Source organism: Halichoerus grypus, chromosome 1 (assembly GCF_964656455.1).
Source record: "Halichoerus grypus chromosome 1, mHalGry1.hap1.1, whole genome shotgun sequence".
NCBI lineage: Eukaryota > Metazoa > Chordata > Mammalia > Carnivora > Phocidae > Halichoerus > Halichoerus grypus.
The window spans coordinates 161857833-161881496 of NC_135712.1; the positions used below are offsets into that span (position 1 = coordinate 161857833).

At 53.7% G+C, this 23664-nt stretch overlaps 1 protein-coding gene across 1 annotated transcript; it reads left to right on the forward strand.

Moving 5' to 3' along the window:
• The first annotated feature begins 59 nt into the window (after positions 1 to 59).
• On the forward strand, positions 60 to 23664 carry HDAC11 (histone deacetylase 11). Its single transcript, XM_036113488.2, has 10 exons — positions 60 to 171; positions 1139 to 1287; positions 3601 to 3701; positions 15423 to 15539; positions 16549 to 16591; positions 18329 to 18405; positions 19461 to 19523; positions 20567 to 20663; positions 21575 to 21753; positions 21889 to 23664. Coding segments are annotated over exons 1-10 (1044 nt in total). The 5' UTR covers positions 60 to 169; the 3' UTR covers positions 22105 to 23664.

The following is a 23664-nucleotide window of genomic DNA, read 5'->3' on the forward strand; positions in this document are numbered from 1 at the left end:
TTCATCCCTCTGTGACGCAGGCGCGGGCGCGGGCGGGGCGGAGTCGAGACTGCCGGAGCTCCGCCCCCAGCGGAGGCGGCCTTGGCCGGGGGCGTGTCCTGGGCGGGGCCGTGCCCCGCCCCGCCCGGTCGCGGAGCAGTGGCCAGCGCAGGGAGGGCCCGGCCCCGGGATGTGAGTGAGGCAGGGGTGGGGGCGCGGGGTGGGGCGCCAATTCAAGCCCCCGGGGTTCCCAGGGGTCCCCGTGGGCGGGAGCACTAGTGCGCGGGCTACCCGGCGGGCTCGTCAGGTGCGTGCCCAGGTACCGCGGGCAGGGGCCGCTCAGGCCGAGTGAGCCCAGGCCGGCCCCGCGCCACTTCTCTGCGGTCCGAGGTGCGGTCCACGGGGCTCCGACCTGGGCGAGGGCCGGCGACGTGCGCGGGTCTGACGTCTGTCTTATCCCGGGCTCCACCAGCTGTGCGGAGGCCCCTCACAGTGGCAGCCGCTGGAGCCAGGTTTCTGGTCCCGATGCGGCGGCGGCTGCAGAGGTGTAATGGGGTGGGGAGGGGGCTCAGCTGCGCGGCAAGGCTGAGGTGATCTCCATCCCTGGCTGCGGGTTGGGCCACAGCCTGCCTGAACCCCGACCTGCTGTTTCTGGGAACCGTCACCCCCACCCCCAGCTCTCAGGGATAGGGAGCTTTCTGTGCTCAGCTGTTTGGACGCATTATCTCAAGATAGCCACATATTTTACAGTTAAGGAAACATACAGCTGTTTAGCGTGATTGTTATAATGTGGAAGTGAGATGCTGAGGCCTTGCAGCCAGATGCACCTTGGTGAACATCGGGTGCTGCACAGATCTGCAGTGTGACCTTGGGCAGGCCTGGTTCCCTCTCCAAGCCTCTGTTGGGATGGTGGTGCCTACTTCCAGGGCTCCGGTGAGGTTTGGGTTGGATAGTGCAGGGAAGGAGCCAATGCTCAGTAAGGAGCTGCTTTCACGACTGTTGTTACTGATATTAAGTGGCCCTTTTCCTGCGGCTGAGGGAGCTAGTGGTACTGGGTCGGGGTTGTGTGGTCGGTCCCAGCGGGGTGGTAGGGAGGAGGAGGCTGCTTTCCACACTGAGACTGCCCCTCCCTGTGTGTCTGTCCCTGGGCACACGGAAGGCCACACGCAACTCAACTGTACCAGCATGTGCCGGAGACACGCTGGCCCATCGTGTATTCACCACGCTACAACATAACCTTCATGGGCCTGGAGAAACTGCACCCCTTTGACGCGGGAAAATGGGGCAAAGTGATCAGCTTCCTAAAAGGTATGGAAGGCCCTATGAGACCCTACATCTGTTTCTTCCAACCCACCTCCCCGACCCCAGCCCCCAGCCCCTGCCCGTGTCTTCCCTGACACAAGCCACAGTCTCCTACCTCCAGGCTCAGCCCTCAGACTGCCTTCCACCATGCTGGCAAAGGGGCTTTGCAACACAGATTTCTGAGCATGCTATGACCCTGTCTCAAACCTTCAGTGCTCCCCTTCGCTGTGGGCTTAAGTCCTGTCTCTGTCCGTGGAGGCCAGTAGAAGGGGAGCTCATTAAGGATGGAGACAGGGAAGCTGAAGTTTAGAGGAATCCAGTGTCCATCCCCCATAAACTCGGAGAGTCCAAGAGGTAGAGAGCCTTTGCTCCAACCCTACTGATTACAGATGGAGGAAATTGGAGCCCAGAAAGGTTAGGGAATATGCTCAAAGTCACACAGCTACTAAGGGGCAGAGTGGGGTCTGGAACTCAGAGCTCTAGGCTCCCACCTTTCACAGCTGTTCCGCTGAGAACAGTGGTGCTCTGGAGTGTGGTTTCAACTTTGGCTCGTGATCCAGGGGTCTGGTTTAGGTGGGAAATTCAGGCATCACAGTAGGCTAGTGGGAGAATATTCTCCCTTTCCCCTGCATTAGGGGTTCTTTAATTGACAGAAGTAGGGAATGTTACCTGGCATAGGATGAAGCATGGTGTATCTTTAAATCACACAATCCTGATCACGCCATGGAGAAAGTTTCACTATGGGGCTAGCCTGTCTTTAATACCGAAGCCCATCTCCCCTTTTCACAAATCTAGAGCAAGCTGCAGGCTCTGCATGTTGCAGAAAATAGAATCAAATTACAGATTAATAACAGTTTGTTTCTATCATATATGTTTTCTATTTTTGGTTAACTTCTATTTGTGGCAACCAATACTGATTTTCCATTTACAATTGTGACCAGAGTGAGTATTGAAAACTATTAAGTAGAAAGGAGTCCAAGCGGGGTGCCAGGACGGTGAGAAACCCAGCGAGGTGGGTGGGGCCAGCCTGCTGCTCACCTTGCAGGTCTCTTGCCTTCTTGACTATGGTCCTTCATGCTCTGTTTCCAGCAGACCTGGCCTGAGTCACTCCCCCCGTTGCCCTTTCTTGGGATCCTGTGTTACCCAGCAGCTCAACATAGGGTTCCTTGTCTCCCTCATCTCTGAGCTGACAGTCTTCCTGAGTTCTCTCCTTTCTCCTCTGAGGATGTGGGTGGAAAGGAGGCAGGGGCCACTTGGTGAAGGGCCTTGGGTGCTGCCAAGAAAAGAGCTGGCCCTTTGCCCGAAGGCAGTGGGGAGCCATGGAATGTTATTAGGGGGAAAGGGGAGAGTAGAGAGTGCCTTCTGTATGTGGAGCTGTATGTGGGAAATGTATGGGACTTATTGGCTTCTATGGGTTACACATTAACAGTTTTCCTTAGATTCTGACCTTGTCGCTTTGATTTCCCTAGAGCCCAGAGCATGATGGTCCTGTTCTCACTGTGCCCTAGAGCACTTCCTGCTCTTGGCTTCAGTGTCTTTTTTTGCAAAACAGAGCAAATCTTGTCTGGTGGATGTGAGGGCTGATAAAATACTGCAGTGTTTCCCAAACATCAATTATTTGCAAACTGCTCTTGGGACCTTGCCATACCACCTGCTCCGTTATTTACTTCATATATATTTTTTTAATTGACTTAGCCTCTGCTTTAAAAAAAAAAACTTAAATAAACTTGTTTTAAAAGGAAACATTATATCATCTAAATGGGAAAAGCCAGTTTCACTTGCCACAAATAGAAGGTCATGGTTAAAAAAATAAATGCAGGAAAACTTAATTCACTTCAGGCTGCTTACTGTTGCCTGGAAGTCTGCGAGACTGCTGCTTTTTGGGTTAAAAAAGGGAGATGAGCAAGGGTTTAGGCAGGCCTTAAAGAGAGGCCACACCACACTGAGCCTCCCATGATGTCACCAGAAGGTGCAGGGAGAACCCAGAAGAGCTTTTCTCACTTGAGTCAACATTATTGATCCATGTGCCACCTGCCTCTGAAAGCCGTCCCGTCACACCTGAGCTCACCTCTCGGCTGTCAGTGGTTTGGGAAACACAAGGATCACTGCGTGCCCAATGTCTGACGCCCTCGGGCCCTGGGGCCTGGCATTGTCCACCCTGGCCCAGGAGGCGACCTGTTCTCAGAAGCCAGCGGTTGCCGGCCTCCTCCTGGGGCAGGGCTAGCAGAGGCTAAGTCTGCAGCCTACTGGAGGAGGGGTCTGGAGCTGGGTCTGCCTTTGGGTCATCAGGGAAGCAGGGTGCCCACTTTGTGGTTTCAGAAGAGAAGCTGCTATCAGATGGCATGCTGGTGGAGGCGCGGGAGGCTTCGGATGAGGACCTGCTGGTGGTGCACACAAGACGCTATCTCAACGAGCTGAAGGTACAGGGTCTGGGGCCTGGGGGGCTGCTGCCAGGAGGGGTGGCCAGAGCAGGGGCAGCTCCGCCTGAGGAAACACAGCCTCAAGGGGCTCCATTCCTGCCCCTCGTGCGGCGGGGCGGGGGGGGGCATGAGAGTCTGTGGTCCCCAACAGAAGGAGACAGGTGTCATAAAAAGGCAGATACCAGGGATGGGCTAGGCTGCTCCAGGGGCTAGTGAGCTCCCTGTCCCTGGGTGTATGGAAGCAGGGATGTCCATTTGGTGGGGTTTGAACCTTTCTAGGTGTTTTGGGCCTCTACCTTAGTGCCTTTCAATCTGTGTTATTTTTATTTTTTTTTAAAAGATTTTATTTATTTATTTGACAGAGAGGAAGAGAGAGAGAGAGAGGCAGGCAGAGGGAGAGGGAGAAGAAGACTCCCCACTGAGCAGGGAGCCCGATGCAGGACTCGATCCCAGGACCCCGGGATCATGACCCGAGCCAAAGGCAGACACTTAACCGACTAAGCCACCCAAGTGCCCCTCAATATGTGTTCTATGAACAAGCCTCAGAGACCCTTGCTGACATGCTGGGTGACGGCCCCCCAGCCCCTTGTCCTATCCAACCAAAGCTATCCCATTTAGGTCTATTTTTATATTTGGCTGAAGTTTAAGATTCTGTATTAAGAACTTCTGCTGCTAAAGACGTTTTGAAAACTGTTGGGCCAAAACTACTTTGAAACTCCCCAGGGCCAAGCAAAGAACATAAACAAGTTGTCAGACAGGTGGTGGTGATGTATGGGGGCCAACTGGGGAGCTTCTGCCCCTTCCCAAGTGGGTGGCTTGCTACTCAGCTCCACCGTGGGCCCAGTGTGGCCAGGGGCCTGGCTTTCAAAGAGCAGTCTGAAATTCAGATTAGTAAGTGGCAGTCCCTGGTTTCTTAAAGTGGCAACTCATTTCAAGATTTTCAATCCCACCTGCAGACCAAAGCAGGCCTATAGGCCGCCTGCTTGTGACTTCTTTCTGGAAGAGCTCACAAACTCTCATCTGTGCTTGAGGGTCCGAGGCCCCTCTGTGGGTTGCTCCCCTAGAGGGGAAGCTAGGCTGGGGGGGTTGCATCAGAACCTGGTGCTGCCAGCCCACCCTGGTGGGGGCACGGTCATGGATGCCATAGGTTCTCTGCCAACAGTGTGGGAGCCCAGACCGCTGACCCCCAGCTCATCTTAGACTCAGTGCCATGGCAGATGCCAGAGGTCACCAAACCCTCCCCCACCCACTCACCTGTATAGGTGGAAAAGCCTAGGCCCAGAAAGAGGCTGCACCTGCTCAAGGTCACCCAGGAAATCCAACAGCCCTCAGGGAGACCCCAGGCTGGGCATCCAGTCAGTCTTCCCGGTTCCTGGTCACAGCTGCTACCCGCCCTCCTCCCCGACTCTGGCCCGAGCTGTGAGAATTCTAGATGGAGTTGTGGCGTTGTCAGCTCATGAAAGATTACCAGGAAGAGGTTGAAACCTGGTTCCTGGGAGAGAGAGGTGTGCGAGGCCTTGGCAGGAAGCCCAGTCCTTGGCTGCCCTGGTTTCCTGGGGCAGACATGCGTGGTCACAGTCCACAGCCCAGGAGCTGGGCCAGGAAGACATGCCTGCCAGAGTCCAGAGGGTGAGGGTGGGGAGCAGGGACAGATGGCAGTGGGGCAGGGCAGGGAGAGACCAGAACAGAGGGAGGCCAGGGTGGATTGCATGTGAATGTGCCAGGATAAGGCTGGGGGTAGGGTGGAATAGGCTCCAGGACCCCACCTATTTGAGGAGCCTTCAGGAGAACCATGCAGGGCTCACTCTGTGCTTGGCCTTGGGCCCCCAAAAGCCTAAAGGCAGCTTACTGTGTGATAAATAATAATAATAAAAAGTGTTAACAGGTAGAGACCCAAGTAGAAAATTGAGGTCAAGGGCAGGAGGAGAATTCAGATATGCCAACTGAGAGGATTAACCAAGATGCTATGATTGAGCTCATGTATTTGGCTTGGAGCTCCCTGGCAGCAAGAGCAAAAGGAGAAACATGATGATTTCCATAGCACCTACTAAGGTGAAGTACTCAGTCATTCAATACATCTATATCAAATACTGACTGTGTACTGGGTACAAAATGAAAAATAAGCAAGTTTCCCTGCTCGCATGGATTTGCATTTTGTTGTGGAAGACTGACAATAAAGAAGTAAACACACAAGAGCATTTCACAGAGCACAAAGGGCTGTGAAGGAAAGAAAACAGAGGGTAGCTGAGTGAAGGGTGGAGGGTGGCTGGGGGGTCTGGGAGGGCCTCAGAGAGGTGAGGTTTGAGCTGAGACAAAAGAATGAGGAGTAGGTGACACTCTTGTGGAGCTTTGAAGGAAGAATGTTCCAGAACCACATGCCAGGAGGGGTTGGGGACTTAGCCTCCTAAAGGGGAGAAGGGTGCTTGAGGTGGCATGATGTGGTCAGGGAGGCTAGCAGCACTGGCCACACTGGGTCTTGCAAGCTGTGGGAGGAGTTTGGATTTTGTACCAGGTACCATGGGAGAGTGTCATGGTGTGAGGTGCCCTTGATGATCACGTGGGACCCATGCCCATTTCAGGCATTTTGACATTTAGGGGCTGTGGCTCAGGAACATCCCCCTTGCCCGCACTCATCCCCTGCTCTCTCGCCTCCCCCCGCATCTGCAATGTTCCTTTTCTTTTCTCTCTCTGTTGCGGGCACCTGGAACAGTGCCCTGGAGAGTCCCTGCAGGTTTCCTTGGCTGTTCTGTGTGTGCTGTGAGATGTCACCCTCTCCCCTGCCCCGCCTCACCCTGTCCCCCACCCATGTTCCAGGGCTCATGCGTGGCCCTGTCCTGGGGCGGCCTTTGATGCTTAATCATTCAAGCATTGACCGAGATGCAGTAGCCTGTTTGCCAGGTGATGTCTGTTCAGGGAAAGAAATTTTTATTGAGCACCTACTGTGTGCAAGGCCCAGAGTTGGCCCCATTGAGGGTGGTGGTTGGATTGGGCCAGTGCCAGGTTTGTGCCTTCTTTTTTTTTTTTTAAGATTTTATTTATTTATTTGACAGAGAGAGAATGAGAGAGAAAGCACATGAGAGGGGGGAGGGTCAGAGGGAGAAGCAGACTCCCTGCCGAGCAGGGAGCCCGATGTGGGACTCGATCCAGGGACTCCAGGATCATGACCTGAGCCGAAGGCAGTCGCTTAACCAACTGAGCCACCCAGGCGCCCAGGTTTGTGCCTTCTGCTAATCCCAGTGATAGTTTGCCTGGGGTGTGGGGTAGCGTGATGCCGATCTGACATCTTGACCTTGTGCAGTGCCTGGGATACGTTTATCCAGCAGGCATTTTTTTTTTAATCCAGTAAGTATTTAATGAACACTGTGCTGTGTTCCAGGGAAGACAGGCTAGAACAAAAGAGATGGAGTCCCTCTCCTTAGGGAGCTGGTATTTAGGTCGGGGGAGTCAGCCAATAGACATGATAATCCAGTCAATGATACGCTGTGTTACGAGGCACTCAGTGCTGTGGGCAAAAGTACAGGAGGAAAGGGGGTGGTGGGGACTGCGGTTTGAAATAGGGAGGTTAAGGAGGGGCTTACTGACATGTGATCATGGACTGAGGGTAGTGAGGGAGTGAGCTATGTGGGCATGTGGAGGGAGGGCATTCCAAGTAGAAGGATCAGCAAGTGCAAAGGCCCTGGGGCAGGAGTATCTCCAGTGTATTCTGAAACAGTATTTGCCACTGGATCGGAGGAAATGGGGGTGGGGAGGAGACTGGCAAGAGATGGGGTCAGAAGACGATCAGGGGCCAGACCACACAAGGCCCTTTGTACCGCTGTGGCCTTGCTCTGAGGGAGGTGGGAGCCAAGGAATGTTTTAGGCAGAGGGAGATGATCTGATCTAGGTTTTAGCAGGGTTGCTTGGCAGCTGTAATGAGATGAGGCTGTCAAGACAAAAGCAGGGAGATCAGTGAGGAAGGAGGTTGCTACAGTAATCTGGTGAGAGGCCCTGGGCTCTCAGACTAGGCTAGAAGCAGCGGCTATGGATTTTGGTAGGATTTGCAGTTTGTTATGAAGTTGAAACAATAGAATTTTCTGTTGTTCACATTGGGTATGAGGCATGCAAGAGAAAGCAAAGCCAAGGACGCCTGAGCCTCAGAAAGTCTGAGCACCTCTTGGGCCTAGTCACTGACCTCACAGCACTCAGAGTTGCACTGGGGAGGGAGACAGACCTTTGGGCTGGGGGTGGAGTCTCAGAGAGTTTCTGAGGAAATGGCCCCCACACCCACCCCCTGCTGCCTCTCATTTTTCTCTCTCTAATCTCTTCTTCCCTGAGGGGACTCATGTCTCCTTTTTTTCTTATTTATAGTAAAATTCAGATAGCATAACCAGTAACCATTTTAAAGTGTAAAATTCAGTGGCATTTAGTACATTTACAATGTGGCGCAAACATCGCCTCTATTTAGTTCCAAAACATTTTCCTCACTCCAAAAGGAAACCCTGAACCCACGAAACAGTTGCTCTCCATTCCGCCCTCTCCTCTGCCCCTGGTGACCAACCACCCGCCTGTGTTCTAACTCTATGGACTTGCCTTTTCTGTGTGTCTCCTATGCATGGAAACATACAGTATGTGACCTTTGGCTTGTGGCTTCTTTCACCAAGCCCAAGCGTGGAGTTTTCAAGAATCATCCATCCTGTGGCATGTATCTGCACTTTATTCCTTATTATGGCTGAATAATATTCCAGGGTGTGGATAGACAACATTTTATTTATTCATTCATCAGTTAATGGGCATTTAAGTTGCTTCCGGCTTTTAGCTTTTGTGTGTAGTGTTGCTATGAATGTGCATATATGAATGTTTGTCTGAGTACCTGTTTTCAGTTATTTTGCTTATATATCTAGGCCTGGAATGGCTGGTCATAGGGTAATTCCGGTTAACTTTTTGAGGAAACACTAAAATGATTCCCATAGCAACTGCACATTATATATCCCTAACAACTGTGCAAAAGTTCCAATTTCTCTACATTCTCTCCTACACTTGTTGTTTTCTGGTTTGTTTTTGTTTTTGATCATGGCTAACTTAGTGGGTGTGAAATGGTATCTCACTGTGGTTGTAACTTGCATTTTCCCTAATGGTTAATAACACTGAGCATCTTTCCATCTGCTTATTGACCATCTTTATATCCTCTTTGACGAGGTATCTGCTCAAGTCACTGGCCCTTGTTAAAAATTTGGGTTGTTTATGTTTTTGTTGTGGAGTTTTAAGAGTTCTTCGTATGTTCTCAGTATTATATGATTTGCAAATAATATCTTTTCCCATTCTGTAGATTGTGTTTTCTTTCTCTTGATACTGTCCTTGGATGCACAAAATTTTTAAATTTTGCTAGACTTCAGTTTATCTATTTCATCTTTTGTTGCTTGTGCTTTTGGTGTCACATGTAAGACTCAATTGCCAAATCCAAGGTCATGAAGATTGACCCATATGTTTTCTTCTAAGAGTTTCAGTTTGTGTTTAGGTCTTCTGTCCATTTGGAGTTAATTCTTGTATATGGTGTGAGGTAAGGGCTCAACTTCAGTCTTTTGCATGTGGCTCTCCAGTTTTCCTAGCACCATTTGTTAAAGATACTGTACTTTCCCCACTGACTCGTCTTTGTAACCTTGTAGAAACTCAACTGACCATAGATGTATGGGTTTATTTCTGGACTCTCTATCCTATTCAGTTGATGCATATGTCTGTCCTATGCCATTGCCACATTGTTTTGATGACCGAAGATTTGTAGTAACTTTTGAATTGGGAATTGCAAGTCCTCCAACTTTGTTCTTCTTCAAGTTTTTTTTTTTAGGTCCCTTGAGATTCCCTATGAATTATAGGATCAGCTTCTCTATTTCTGCAAAAAAGGCCATTGGGATTTTGATAGGGATTGTGTTGGATCTGTAGATGAGTTTAGAGAGTATTGCCATCTTTATAATATTAGGTCTTGCAACTCATGAACATGGATATTTTTTCATTTATTTAGATCTTTAAGTTCTTTTAGCAGTGTTTTGTAGTTTTTAGGGTACCTGCACCTCCTTAAATTTAAAGTTAAATTTATTCCCAAGTATTTTGTTATTTTCGATGTTATTGTAAATGGAATTACTTTTTAAAAAATATTTTATTTATTTATTTGAGACGGAGATTGAGCACGAGCAGGGGGAAGGGCAGAGGGACAAGCAGACTCCCTGCTGAGTGGGGAGCATGAAGTGGGGCTTGATCCCAGGACCACAGATCATGACCTGAGCTGAAGTCAGATCCTTAACCAACTGACCCATCCAGGTACCCCTAAATGGAATTACTTTTTAAATTTCATTTTTGGATTATTTATTGCTAAGGTATTGAAATACAACTGATTTTTGTGTGTTGATCTTGTATCCTGCCACTTGGCTGAATTCACTTCTTCAGTTTAATAGATGTGTGTGTGTCGTCTTTAGGATCTTCTGTAGCTAACATCATGTCATCTGTGAATAGAGATAGTTTTACTTCTTGCTTTCCAATTTTTCTTTCCTAATTGCTCTGGCTGGAACTTCTAGTGTGAGGTTGAATAGAAGTGGCAAAAACAGGCATCCCTGTCTTGTTCCTGATCGTAGGTGGAAGGTTTTCCATTTTTTAGTACTGTGTATCTTGTTAGCTTTGAGATTGTGTGTGTGTGTGTGTGTGTGTGTGTGTGCATGTGTGTATGATAAATGCCCTCTACCAGGTTGAGGGAGTCCTTTTCTATTCCTAGTTTGTTGATTGACTTTTCATGAAAGGGTGTTGGATTTTGGCAAAGGCTTCTTCTTCAACAACTGAAATGATCATGTGGATTTTTTCCCTCTTCTCCTTTTGCTCCCACTTTCACTGATGGAAAGTTCTGACCCAAACCAAGCAGTTGGGGCTCCAAATGGGGTAGCAACCATCTCTTCCCCTGAGAGCAATTCTTGGTTTGGATTTCTGAGGGTAGAGGGTCCACCTGAGAAAATCAGGCAGCTAGAGAATAGAGTCTTGCAGAGCTGAGAGTATGGGGCGGGAGTGGGTCCCAGAGGTGTTGCCAACCTCAGGTATGTCCTGCTATCTGTGGGGTCCCCAAAAGGCTGGCTGGGCATGGAGGCCCTGATACCAGGCCAGGCTCTGAGATGGGGAAGCTTGAAGGCCATGCCTTTTGGTGGGCAATGGGCATTAGGCTGGCACAAACCTCCCTTGTTCATGTCATTCATTCATTCATTCATTCGTTCATCACTTCAGGGGTCAAGTTCTCTAGAGCAGTGGTTCTGAAACTTGCTTAAGCATTGGAATCCACTGGAGGGCTTGTCATAACATGGATCACTGGGCCCGCTCCCAGAGTTTCTGATTCAGGTCTGGGGAGGAGCCTGAGAATCTACATTTTTTTTTAAGATTTTATTTATTATTTATTTTAGAGAGAGAAAGTGTGCGCAAGCGGGGGGAGTGGCAGAGGGAGAGAGAGAATCTCAAGCAGACTCCCCGCTAAGCATGGAGTCTGACATGGGGCTCGATCTCATGACCCTGAGATCATGACCCGAGCTGAAATCTGGAGTCAAACACTTAACCGACTGAGCCACCCAGGCGCCCTGAGAATCTACATTCCTGACAAGTTCTTAAGTGCTGGTGCTGCTGGTTTAGGAACTACACTGGGAGACACACCCCCTAGAAGCTGAGCCCGCTGGGGATGGGGATGCAAGGGATTCCCGGAGGGCAAGCTTTGGGGTGAAACCTGTAAGAGAGGGTGGGATGAAGAGAGGACGGGGGAAGAAGCTGGGCACTCATGAGGGTTCAGCAGGAGCTTGGCCTCGCCTGACCCCAGGAGGGGCCCTACACTTGTGCTGTCTCAGGAACAGAGGGCTGGGCTGTTCTAGCCCCTTATGGGCCAGTCACTGTTTGGGGCTCTGTTGGGTGGCACAGGTGAGGTGGCCTCCTCCGGGGACTGTGCAGGTAGGGATCTGGGAGAGGATGGACAGCATGTGCTGTGAGCACCTACCATGTGCCAGGCGTTGCTCTCAGCATTGTCTGTATGGCAGGGATGAGCGTGGGCCTACCCTCCTAGCTCTGGCATCCTTCTGGAAGAGACTGATAACAACAGAGACATACTGTAATGTCAGGTAGAGACGGGTACTGTGCAGAAAGATGAGGCAACGGTGGGGGTCAGAGGGGGGACCCAGGTGGGGGTACTTCAGATGGGAAGGCGAGGACAGGCCTGGTGGATGGGTCTAAGTCCTCATTTTAGGTCTGGTGGGGAAGACCTCCCGTTTCGTGGATGAGGAGACAGGAGGGAAGTAAAGGGCCCTGCCCAAATTCACCCAGCAGTGGCAGAACCCCGAGTTGGACCAGTTTGACTCTGAGGAGGATTGCTGAGCCCTGTCCCCACCCTACTGGCATCTAGCCCATCCCTCAACGCCCTTGCCTGGGACCAGACTCTCTGAGGGCCTGAGCTGCCGGCAGATCTGGGCGCTCTCATCTCAGCCTGCTGGGCCGCATGTCCCAGATAAAGTATCTGCCCTCCCTCTGTAGCCCTTCCCCACCCACCCCATCCTCCAGGGCCCAGCCACCAGCCTGCCCCGCCCCCTCGTTTGTTTTTCACCCTGGTCGCTGGTGGTTTTTCTAGAGCAGCACTGTCTAGTAGAACTTTCTGACATGCCAGAAATGTTCTAGAAGGGCTCTGTCCAGTAGCCACTAGCTACATGTGGCTATTAAGCACTTGAACTCTGGCTGGCGAGACTGAGAAACAAAATTCTAATTTTTTATTGAAGTATGGTTGATTTTTTTTAATCGAATTAACAAAATTCTCATTAAACATTTTTAAAATCAATTTAAAGGTATGCCCAAGTAGCCACATGTGGCTGGTGGCCATTGGACTGAATGGCATGAGCCTAGATCCTCAGGAGGCGGCCCTGCTGCCCTGCACAGAAATCACTGCTGGGCCGGGAGAAGTCTAGTACCATCTCTCTAGGCCGGAAGTGGAGACACATTGGCGGACATTGCACCTTCTCCCAGGGGAACTGATCCCCTTGGCCAAATCCCAGACGTGCTTCTGGTGACTTTATGCCTGGCCCATGTAAAATTTACCCTCTGGCCTACGAGGTTCCCGGTGTGTCCCGGATAACTGCTGCTCTTCGAAGGTCCGTACGGGTTCTATAAAAAGTCAAGCCAGCCGACGGAGGTTTGTGGCCAGAAAGTTTGGGAAACGGGGTGAAGCAAAGTTAAACAGGATTCTTCACTGCACAATTTAGAGCTTTTAACATGCCAGAGTGTGTTGTGAATTTCCAAGGGGTGGACAATAGAAGCAATGTTTCCCAAACTTACTCGACGTGGAACCCTTTCCTGATGGGAGTGCTGAGCTGGACAGGTGCTGTGGAACGTAGTTTAAAAAATGCCCTTCTTATGGTTTAGTGTCTCTAGGGGACCCCTCAGGAGGCCAGGATAAGGTTTCGTTTTCTTTCCATCCTTATTCCCCGCTAGCTTGCTGAGGGAGAGAGAGGGAGGCAGGGATTTAACGTGTCCCCTCAGTGGCTCATTTGTTTTTATAATGTTTATTCATAGAAAACAGTGGCCCCGTGCCTCCCGTGCATCAGGCCTGTGCCGGCCAGTGGGATTGGCACGCTCGGCAGGCAGAGCCGGCCACCCTCCGCTCTCTGGGTCTGCCCCCCCCCCCACACACACATACACACACACGCACACGCACATACACACGTACATGGAGGGGTCTTGGAGCTTTCCAACCTTCCTGCTCTCAGCTCTAGCACCCCCCCCTCTCCCAGGCCCTGAGGTGCCTCCATGTTGCAGCCAGAGGCTTGGGGCTTCAGGAAGGCTGGCCGGGCAGCTCTCCTTTCAGACCGCAAGTGGTCTGGGTTCCATGGGCCATGCTCACCAGCTCCTTCACTTGAGCGAGGCAGCAGAGCGAGCTTCCCCGGCCTTCAACTGTCCTCAGCCTTGGTGGCCTGGGAGGGGTGCCCACACAGCTGGTCAGTGCAGTTCAAGGCAGCCTGGGTGCCCAGCACACCTGGACTCTGACAAAACGTCTTCCCTGTTGGCCGGGGTGGCTGCAGTGGCCCCTATGGTGGTTGACATGTGTCCTTTCCTGCCCTGACCTCGAGGGGCACCCTCTGGCTAAGGGGCCTGCCAGGACCTTCCCAGGCATGTGCCCTTTCTGTCTCACCCCATCCTTGGCCTCTCCTTTTCCCTCTTTGCTGACTCCTCCCCATCACTGAACATGCTCAGGCATCTCCTGCCCTAAATCTCCTCTCCTGGTGGGAGAACCCAGTGGCCATGCTCCCTGTTCTCAACACCTCTCTTTGCTTATTCTTTCCTGAAACTTCTCTGCCTGGCTTCCTGAGCGCCATACCTCTGCCCACCCCCCAACCTGTCCCAGGACAGCCCTCGATTGACCGAGTGGACTATACTTCTGGGCCTGGCCCTTCAGGGTTGGAGTCTTGGGGTTCCAACCTTGCATCCTTGACCCCCCCCCCCCCGTCTGCCCATCCCCCTTGTGCTATCTGCTAACTGTTCCCCTCTCCCGGACCTCATTGTTTCTCGCTTCCTCCCTGGGGCAGCTGCTGCTTCTATTCAAGTTCCCCTAATTGGTCCTCCTGCTGCAGCCAGAACGGCTTGAGAAAGCATCATCTGATGACTCCCCGCTGCTCTGACGAGGCTGTCTGAGAACATTCTCTGGCAGCCCAGGCCCTACTCGACAGGCACAGCTCTGTCACAGCCGCACCCAACCTCTCAGGAGCCTGGACTCACTTTCCGTCTGCCAAGCAGTTGTCTTTTCACCTTTACCCTGACATCTGGGCAACTCCTGTTCATCTGCAGTCTCAGCTTCAAGGTCACTGCTTCCAGAAAGCCTCTCTGTTCCCACCTAGGCACAGACCATGTTCTCCTTTGAAGGCTTTGTCACATATAAGCGCCTCCCCCCTAGGCTGTGCATCCCGTCAGGAGAACAGGACTAGCCCCCAGCTTGGAGCCTGCTGCCCAGCAGGCACTTAGTAAATCTTTACAGAGTGCCCTGGGCCTCTCTGAGGCTCTGCCTGGGGTCAGTGGAGGGCAGGGAGTATGGATCCAGGTATATTCTCAGCCAGGCAGGAGATGGTTCAGGATCTGGGTGCATGGACGTTTGCCCAGGGGCCAGGGGAGGGTCATAGGGAAGGCTGTGTCCTGATCTTGGTGCAAATGCCTTTTGGGTACCCTTAGACCCTCCTGCCTCAGTAGCTGAGCTGAGGGCCTGATACCCCTTTTGAAGGTAGGTCTGATTCCCAGTGCAGGAAGAGGTCATGCTGGGCCAGGGGAGCAGGAGACCTGGGCTTCCTGTCCTGGCTCTGCCAGTGACTCACTGTGTGACCTTGGAAAGAAAGATCTTCCCAGTTCAGGGCCTCAGTGTCCCCCCTTTAGTGCAGTGGTTGGGCTGGGCCTGTGCTGGGTCTGCAGCCGGTCACTGGTAATCCTCTGCAGCTCTTGTTCTGGGCACAAGAGGGCAGCCAAGGGCTTTGGAGCACTGAGGAATGTGGGCCAACCGCTTTAAGGAAACTGCTCTTTACTGAGCCCAACGCTGGGGGGGCGGGGGAGGGGGGCTCTCATTTCTAACCAAAGGAACTGCGCTAGGCTGGAAGCTCACCCAGGGCACCTTGAAACTGGCATTACAAGGAATCTGATTTCCCAACTGCCGCCTCCGAGCTCTGGGCACGGCAGTGGGAGGCCAATGGCCTGCGTCTCTTTCCACAGTGGTCCTTTGCTGTTGCGACTATCACAGAGATCCCCCCTGTCATCTTCCTCCCCAACTTCCTTGTGCAGAGGAAGGTGCTGAAGCCCCTCCGGACCCAGACGGGAGGAACCATCATGGTAGGTGGGGAGGCAGGCGGAAGCAACTGCTGGGCTCCGTACCCCCGCGCCTCTGGGCTTTTGCTCACCCTGGGCTCTCCATCTGGAATACACTCCGCCCACTTTGTAGTTGAACAAAATCCTGAATATTCCTCAAGGCACAGCAACAAAGACTCTTTCTCCCGAAGGCTTTCCCACGTGCTCCAGGACATTGAATTCCTTGTTCCTCCCCGCCATTGACCTCCTATTAGAGTTACCGTATTTGCTGGTATATAAGATATATCCCCATTCCCCAGAGAGTATATCCTCAAACTATGGCTTCAGTGTACTCAATTCAAAATGGAAAACTAAACCACCATGACTTCAGTGATGGGCGATGCTCCCCTCACCCTGCATCATGGGTGGGGCAGTAAAGAACACTTGCAGCAAAATTAGGTTTCATATCCCATATGTAGTTGTCTTTAAAATTAGCCACAGGCTGCCGAGTTAATTGGAGGTAGAGGAACATTGCAGTTTTAAATGTAGGATGATTTAATCCAGAGCTGGATCAAGACCTGATGATCCCGATAGTTTTCTTTTTAGCTCTGCAAATTTGTACCTTGTTTTGTTTGTTTGTTTATTGGAATATGACTGCCCACCCCCAAACAATGATTTCCTACAGGATTTTGGTATTCAGTCTGCCATACTTCCATGGGCAAAAAACTATCTATTTTCCCTTTGAAAGCCCCATTAAGATCATTGTCAGCTCACCTGTGATCATAACTACTTAACTCTGATTTCTTCCAGTTTCTTGGCAAAATTGCAAAGGGGCTTATGCACCGCATCTCATATGCCAGCCAATCTGGTACTTGCTTCCAAGACTGAGTCTGAGTTTGCTGGAGGATGGGTGCCTCCTGAACCCTACCTCATAGGTCAGCCCTACCTCAGAGCTGGCTGGACATAGTGTTTATGGAATGAATGAGTGAAGCTGTGAATGAGTGAGTGAGGGAATCGGTTGCCTGTGCCTCTCACCCTGTGCTTGTCTCCAAAGGCAGGGAAGCTGGCCATGGAGCGAGGCTGGGCCATCAATGTGGGTGAGTGCCCTGGCCAGCCTGGCCTGCTGGGTCCTGGGGGCTGGGAGGGCCAGGAGGAACCTGAGGGCAACCTGAAGAGTTGAGAGGCTCTTGGTGCCTTATTAAGTGGGATGGGCGAGGGTATGCAGCCATCTGGTGTCTGGGAGGGACCAACCCGTGCCTCCATCTGGGGTGGGATCCTTATCTAAAGGAGTTCCCCAGTTGGCTCTCCAGCTCTGCCTTTGCATACTTCCAGTGACAAGGAGCTCACTCCTCTGCAAAAGCCTTCACCATCCCCTGGGCAGCCCTGGGTGGGGCTAAAACCTGCAGCATTTCAGAGTCTTTCCTGAAAAACTCCATCAGCCTCCTGGGGCCCAGGACAGTCTACAGGGCCTTGGTCACGTGATGGATAGACAGGCCCAGGGTCAATACCACGGCCTTCTCAGGGGCCTGAGGGCCAGCACTCTGCAGTCCCCTGGACTCTCCTGCAAGACTGGCTCATGGGAGGGCTGCACACATCTTCCTTGTCTCGCCCTCATCTGTCCCTCTTTGAGGTGCAGCACTTCACAGTTAGCAAAGCTCTTTATGGTCTGGCCTCTCATTTGAGCTGGGCATTGTTGTTGTCGGTCCCATTGTATCGATGAAGAAATAGGTGTGGGGAGAGGCCTGGTGGCTTGCTCAGAGTCCCAGAGCAGAGAACCCCTACCTTTGGCTGTGAGCTCTGCAAGGCTAGGGGCTGGGGCTCTTCCATCTTGGTATCGCCAGGTAGCCAGCATTAGGTCTGGCATAACCGTGATGTTATGCTATACTGCTAAATGGATGATTGAAGGAGACATGCCCTGTGTGTCTACAGCAGGGTCCTCACAAAGACCCAGGGAGGCCCTTCCCACATGGAAGATGTTATGACCTGGTAGAGGTTAAGAGCCCAGGTCCTGATCCAGCCTGGGTTTGAATCTTGGTTCTGCATGGCAGTCAGCTGTGTGATCCCAGGCAAGGTGCTGGTTTTCTGTGTGCCTCAGTTTCTTCATTTGTAAAATGGAGGTGATGATAACAGTGTCCCCATTTGGGGCTGTAAGGAGGTTTCAGTGAGCTCTGTGCCCAGTTAGGAGTTCATGATTGGCTATTATCTCATTGTTAAGATCCATTGACAGCCTGTTGGCATGAAAAGAGGCAAGTCCTTTGTAGCCGTGGGCCCTGGATTCGACCTGCTGGGTGAGGCCCTGAAACTCAGGTACTTGTAGGGGTTGCAGGGCAGTCGGCTCTCAGAGTGGGGGAGAGGTGGGAGCCAGACCCTGGTGTCTAGGGCCTCCCATTGCCACGGGTGGCCATGACCAGCAGAAGGTGCCCTTCCTGACCATTCCTTTCTACCACCTGCAGAATGTGGGTGGTCGTCCTAGCATAAACGGGTCCCCCACAGCCCCACCACCCCTTCCTGGCATGGGAAGTCACATGGAGGCAGGCCTGGGCCCTATAGAGGCAAGGAACAACTTTTTGCCTTGGGAAAGATGAGCTCCTGGCCCCTGGGGGTTGTGATGGGCACTGGGGGCTGACTCGTCAGGACAGCCCGAGAGGTTTCTTGCTCCGGACAGGGATGGCGGTGATGGCAAAGCTGTCTCCTGACTCGGGGATGGCGACGTGCTCAGGTGCTCGGTTCACTTTGCCAACCTGGAGTTCCAGGAGCCTGTCCCTGGGAGCTGAGCAGGCGCAGGGTGTGGGCAGGAGGGGGCGGGTGACCACACCGCGTCTGCCCTTCCACAGGGGGCGGCTTCCACCACTGCTCCAGTGACCGGGGCGGCGGCTTCTGCGCCTATGCGGACATCACACTGGCCATCAAGGTGCGCCGCGAGCACGTGGGTCCTCGCTCCAGGAGCCCTCCCTGGAACACCCCCGCCACCCCCAATTGGGTGTTCTCCTCCACATTACAGAAAAGGGAACTGGATCCCAGGAGGGGAGGAAGCTGGCAGGTCGCCCAGCCGGGCTGGGACTCCAACCCAGACCTGACACTTCCTCTTCTGCATTGTCTGTGCTGCAGGGAGACAGTGTGGCCTCAACAATGGTGGGGACTGGAGAGGGGCAGCCCATTTGTCCACAATATAGGGAGCGCTTCGCTCTACCGGAGTGAGGAGGAGATGGGCATAATGATGGGGATGGCTGGTTCCGGCAGGCCCAGCCCTGCGCCAGCCTCCATTTGCCCTCCTCACCTCATTTACTCCTCCCCTGTACAGAGGAGGAGACCCCGGCCCAGAGAGGCGAGGGGCAGGGCGGGCACTGGCCTACACCTCTGCTGGGTTGCAGAGTTCCCTTTAAGCACCCTGTGCCTGGCCTGGTTCTGGGCATCAGGGATGGGCTGGCATGGTCCCTGTTCTCACAGAGCACACAGACTAAATGGGGGGAGCAGGGCAAGCAGGGCAGCAGACCCTGGCCATTCAGAGAGGGGGACACATGGGAGACCTTCCGAGAGGGTGGGGGAGGGGAAGGAAGGCTTCCCAGAGGAGGAGACTTGAGAACTTGGCCTTGTAGGATAAGGCAGAGAATGCAGGATGAAGTTCCAGGCACAGCCTTGAGGGGAGGTTCCCTCTTTCAACCCCTATATATTCCCCTAGGAATCCTGGGCTGTCTCTGAGGGCTAGCCCTACTACCCTGCTCCTGACCTCCAGCCTGCCAGGGTACAGCACATGCTGCCTCCTCCAGGGAGCCTTCCCTGACCGTGCACACATGCTTCTCTCGAGCTGCACGGGCTTCTCCTGGGTGTGGGAATTCTTTGCCCGGTGGCCTGATTGCCCACAAGTGTGTCCAGCCTCCCACCTGACCCCTCACCAACTAGGAATCCCCCAGGGGCTATGTCCCCTGGCCTGTGTGGGTCCTCACTGCCCCCTCCCTCCCCTGGCAGTTTCTGTTTGAGCGAGTGGAAGGCATCTCCAGAGCCACCATCGTTGATCTCGATGCCCATCAGGTGAGTACCCTGTGGGGGCTGTAGTCTCATGGCCCTGCCTCCCCAGGCCCCCATCAGCTCTGTCACATGGCCCCCCACTGGGGAGCTCCCTTCCCCCTGGGAACATTGCCAAGCGCCAGGCTGGGCCTCTGCCACCCCCACCCTGATCTGCTTCTCTCCTTGCTGCCCATCTTCTGCACCTCGGGCTGGAAGTGGAGGGTCTGTCTTTGTCCCTCTGCCCCGCTCAGCCCATCCTGGGCACTGGGTCCTCCTCATTGCTTCTGTCAAACCCAAGGGTGCTTCCTCCCTTCTGACTGCCCAACACACCAGGCTGAAGACTCTTCCTAAAGCCCAGTCTGGCCATGCCACTCTCATGTTCTAAAGCCTGCTGTGGCTCCTCAGTGCTTCCTAGTCAGGTTGGGGTGCCAGCCCCTGCAGATAGCTGAGAACTATTGTGGACCTGCCCCTCAGACAAATGCTCGCACGCGTGATTTCAGGGTTGCTGGGGCCTGAGGCCACTACTTAAGAACTCAGTGCCTGGGGGTGAAGCAGCAGAATGCAGGGCTTTCTCCTCAGGACTCCAAATATAGGGCTGGCTCCTCTGGTCAGACAGGGCAGGACATGAAGTGGGCTCTCGAGGACCCCTCCCACAGCCCTGCTGTTGTGCCTTTGTGCTAGTGGGTGCCTTGCTTGGGGGGGGTTCCTGTGACACTGAACTCTGGTACCAAGTCACACCTGCACAGCCCTTTCCAGTTTACCTTTCCCATTCCTGACCCCCGCGGATCCTGCCACAGACCAGAGAGGGTGGCAGGGCTAGAATTCCTTTTTCAGTCCGTGGAGAAGACACTCAGAGGGCTGGGGCTCACTCAAGGTCACACCAGAAGACCATGGGGCTGGGATTTGAGGTTGAATTCCAGCTCTGCCACTTAACAGCCAAGAGACCCTCTGCCTCCAAGGGCCAACTGAGCTGCCCAGGCACGTGGGCCATTTCCTGGGGTGTGTGCGGGGGTCCTGTCCTTGCTGAGGGTGCCTGTGTGCAAGCAGCTTTCATGTCCTCCCCACAGGGCAATGGGCACGAACGGGACTTCATGGGTGACAAGCGCGTGTACATCATGGACGTCTACAACCGCCACATCTACCCCGGGGACCGCTTTGCCAAGCGTAAGCTGCCCCCTCTTCCTCAGCCTTAAGTGCACTCATACTTGGATGGAGCTCTCTCTCCTGAGTGTTCCCTACATCCTGGGTTCTGCAGAAGTCACTTCAGTTATCCTCAGCATCCCTGGGAGGTGGGGATTGCTCCCATTTTATAGACATGCAAACTGAGAATTAACTCACTTGACCCATCCAAGATCACATAAACCTGTCCAATAAACAACACGTGTGGGTCCTTACATTAGGGAAATCACCAGAAGAAGAAAAATAGAACCCCTCCTGCGTATGCATTTGTCTGTTAGAAAACAGGGAATGACAAAAAAGAAATGAGAGGAAAAATAGGATAAAGAGAAAATTCAAAATAAGATGCAGAAACCAAGCCAAATATAATGGTTGTTAAAATAAATGCAAGTGGCTTAAACTTACCAATCAAAAGGCAGAGACTCCCAGATGAATTTTGAAAACACAGCACCCTGGCCACTTTGCAAATAGGGGACATTTATGCAGTAAGGGGACATTTATGCCAATGGATCTACTGAGCGTAATTCAGCCCCAGGTGTGGCCCAGGGGCCTGGTTTCTGAATGGAGACTAGAAGGTGCTGGATTTGGGCCTGAGGGCACAGCAGGGTGTCCACATTTCCAGGTGGAGGCTAAAGGAGGCAGTGAGATCAGATGTCACCCACATGGGTCTCTAAATCCCTAGGGCAGAGTGTTTTAGTTGCAGTCCTTCCTCTCCCTTGGTCCCCCTTGCAGTTCTTGGTGCTCTTTAGCTTCATTTTGGGTGGAATGAGGCAGAGCGGTGCTGGCATCAGACTGTTTCCAGTCCTGCCTGGGGCACTGACAGGGACCCAGGCAACCTTGACCTTCCTGAGCCTATTTCCCTTCTTTGCACATTGGGACTCTTCCTGTCTCCCCCTCAGAGGCCATCAGGCGGAAGGTGGAGCTGGAGTGGGGCACGGAGGACGATGAGTACCTGGATAAAGTGGGGCGGAACCTCCAGAAGGCCCTCCAGGAGCACCCACCCGACGTGGTGGTGTACAACGCAGGGACCGACATCCTGGAAGGGGACCACCTTGGGGGGCTGTCCATCAGCCCACAGGTGCGTCTGGCCCCTGGGGGGGTGTGGGGTCCGCGGGCAAGGCAGGCGGCACAGGTGCTTCTCCTGGTGTGGGGGAGGGGCCGGCCTGGACTTCCGAAGCCACAAGGACCCCGGCCCTCCCCCATCCCTCTACAGGGCATCGTGAAGCGGGATGAACTGGTGTTTCGGGTGGTCCGTGGCCGCCAGGTGCCCATCCTCATGGTGACCTCAGGCGGATACCAGAAGCGCACGGCCCGCATCATTGCCGACTCCATCCTTAATTTGTACAGCCTCGGGCTCATCGGGTCCGAGTGCCCCAGCGTCTCGGCACAGAACTCGGACACACCTCTGCTGCCGCCTGAGGTGTCCTGACCACGCCACTGCCCTTCTGCGCTTCTGCGCGGCCCCCCTGCCTGCCTCGGCCCCGCCCGCCCCTCACTGCTTCTCCTTTTCTAACCACGGGGGCGGCGGGGGGCGCAGCTGCCAGGAGGCGCTGAGGGGCAGGGGCCTGTCCCTGACTGGGCCGGCCTTGGGGGCAGCCCCTCCGCTCTCCCCATTGGGTGTCAGGGGGTCTCCAGGCCCCTCTGTGGGTGGGGGCGGAAGGCAGGGCCTGAGTCCCAGAAGACCTCATGTGGGGTCACCGTCTGACCAGGCCCTGCAGAGGCAGGCAGTTTCGCAAGGAGGGAGGATGGCAGGTGAGGCTTTGGGGGCGCAAGTCATGGGATTTGTTCCACCCTCTCCTCCTGACATCAGGGAGGGCCCGAGGGGCCATGGGTGCCCGTGTGGGTGGGGCTGAGAGCTGGGTGCTGCAGGTAAGCCTCTGCGGGGGTGGGCTCTGGATTCCCAGCCAGCAGGCAGGAGCCCTGGTCCTGGATGTGAGGGGTGGCAGGGAAGGGGTGCGAGTGGGTTTTCCCATCTGGTATTCCCCTTCAATAAAGCAAGGTCTGGACCTGCTTTCCCGAGGCTCCTCGGTGGCGATAAGGGGAGGGGAAGGCCTGAGGAGCCCCCAGTCCATGCTTCAGCCATGGTCTTGCCTGTTATGGAGAGTAGTAGGTTTTGGGAGAAGAACGCTTGGCTCAGTGATGGGCCTCAGCACTGGAGGCTTGAGGGGGCCGCCAACCCCAGTGGGGAGGGGACAGAGGAAGGTGAGGCCCAGAAGGGGACCTTGGGGATGGGGGCAGGTGGCCAAGCTGGGACCTGAGGCCCCAAGTAAGGACCGAGGTGCTGGTGGCCAGGCTGGAGTTCCTGGAGGGAGGGCAGAGGTAGGTTGTATGGGTAGGATCTAGGGCAGGGCCTTGAGTTAGGGGGACTGTAGCCTCCACTGGCCTCACCCAAAGTGCCCAGGCCCTGATTGTGCTTGGAGTCCAAGGTCCCAAGTGGGCCCTGACCTCTGGTCTTTGAAATGCCCCAGACCCTGACCTTGTCCTCAGCTCTAATCTGAAGGGGACTTCCGGGGCCCCCCAGGAGGCTGGGTGGAGGGGGAGCATCCACCCCTCATTCCCTGGGTGTGTCTTAGACAGGGATCACAGGTGGGGGGGGGTGGGGAGGGAAAGTGGGCCAGCTGAGGCATCCCCGTCCCCAATCAACCCCACCTGGAGGACTCATGTTCATTACCATATGGGGGTACTCTCACATTCTCCCACATTCTCCCTTGGTGCTCCCTCTGCAGGGGGGCGGGAGGAAGCGTTTCAGAATCATGAACTATCAAAAAGACTGACCTCCTGGACTAGACCTCGAGGCACTAACCACACCCTTGGACTCCCTCACCTGCCCCCCCACCCTTGCCGTTGGTTTCTCTGCACCCGACTGAAGGTACCTAACATCCCCTCATTTCCACCTGGGGCCTGTGACCTCTGGGGGCAGGCAGTGGGCTCGCTTCATCACTGTTGAGCTTCTGTTTGTTGAGAACCATAAAGGCTCTTCTTGATTGGA

Coding starts and splice junctions, on each gene's coding strand:
- HDAC11 (XM_036113488.2), top strand. Junction 15,540..16,548: donor AGACGGGAGGAACCATCATG/GTAGGTGGGGAG, acceptor TTGTCTCCAAAG/GCAGGGAAGCTGGCCATGGA. Junction 19,524..20,566: donor TTGATCTCGATGCCCATCAG/GTGAGTACCCTG, acceptor TCCTCCCCACAG/GGCAATGGGCACGAACGGGA.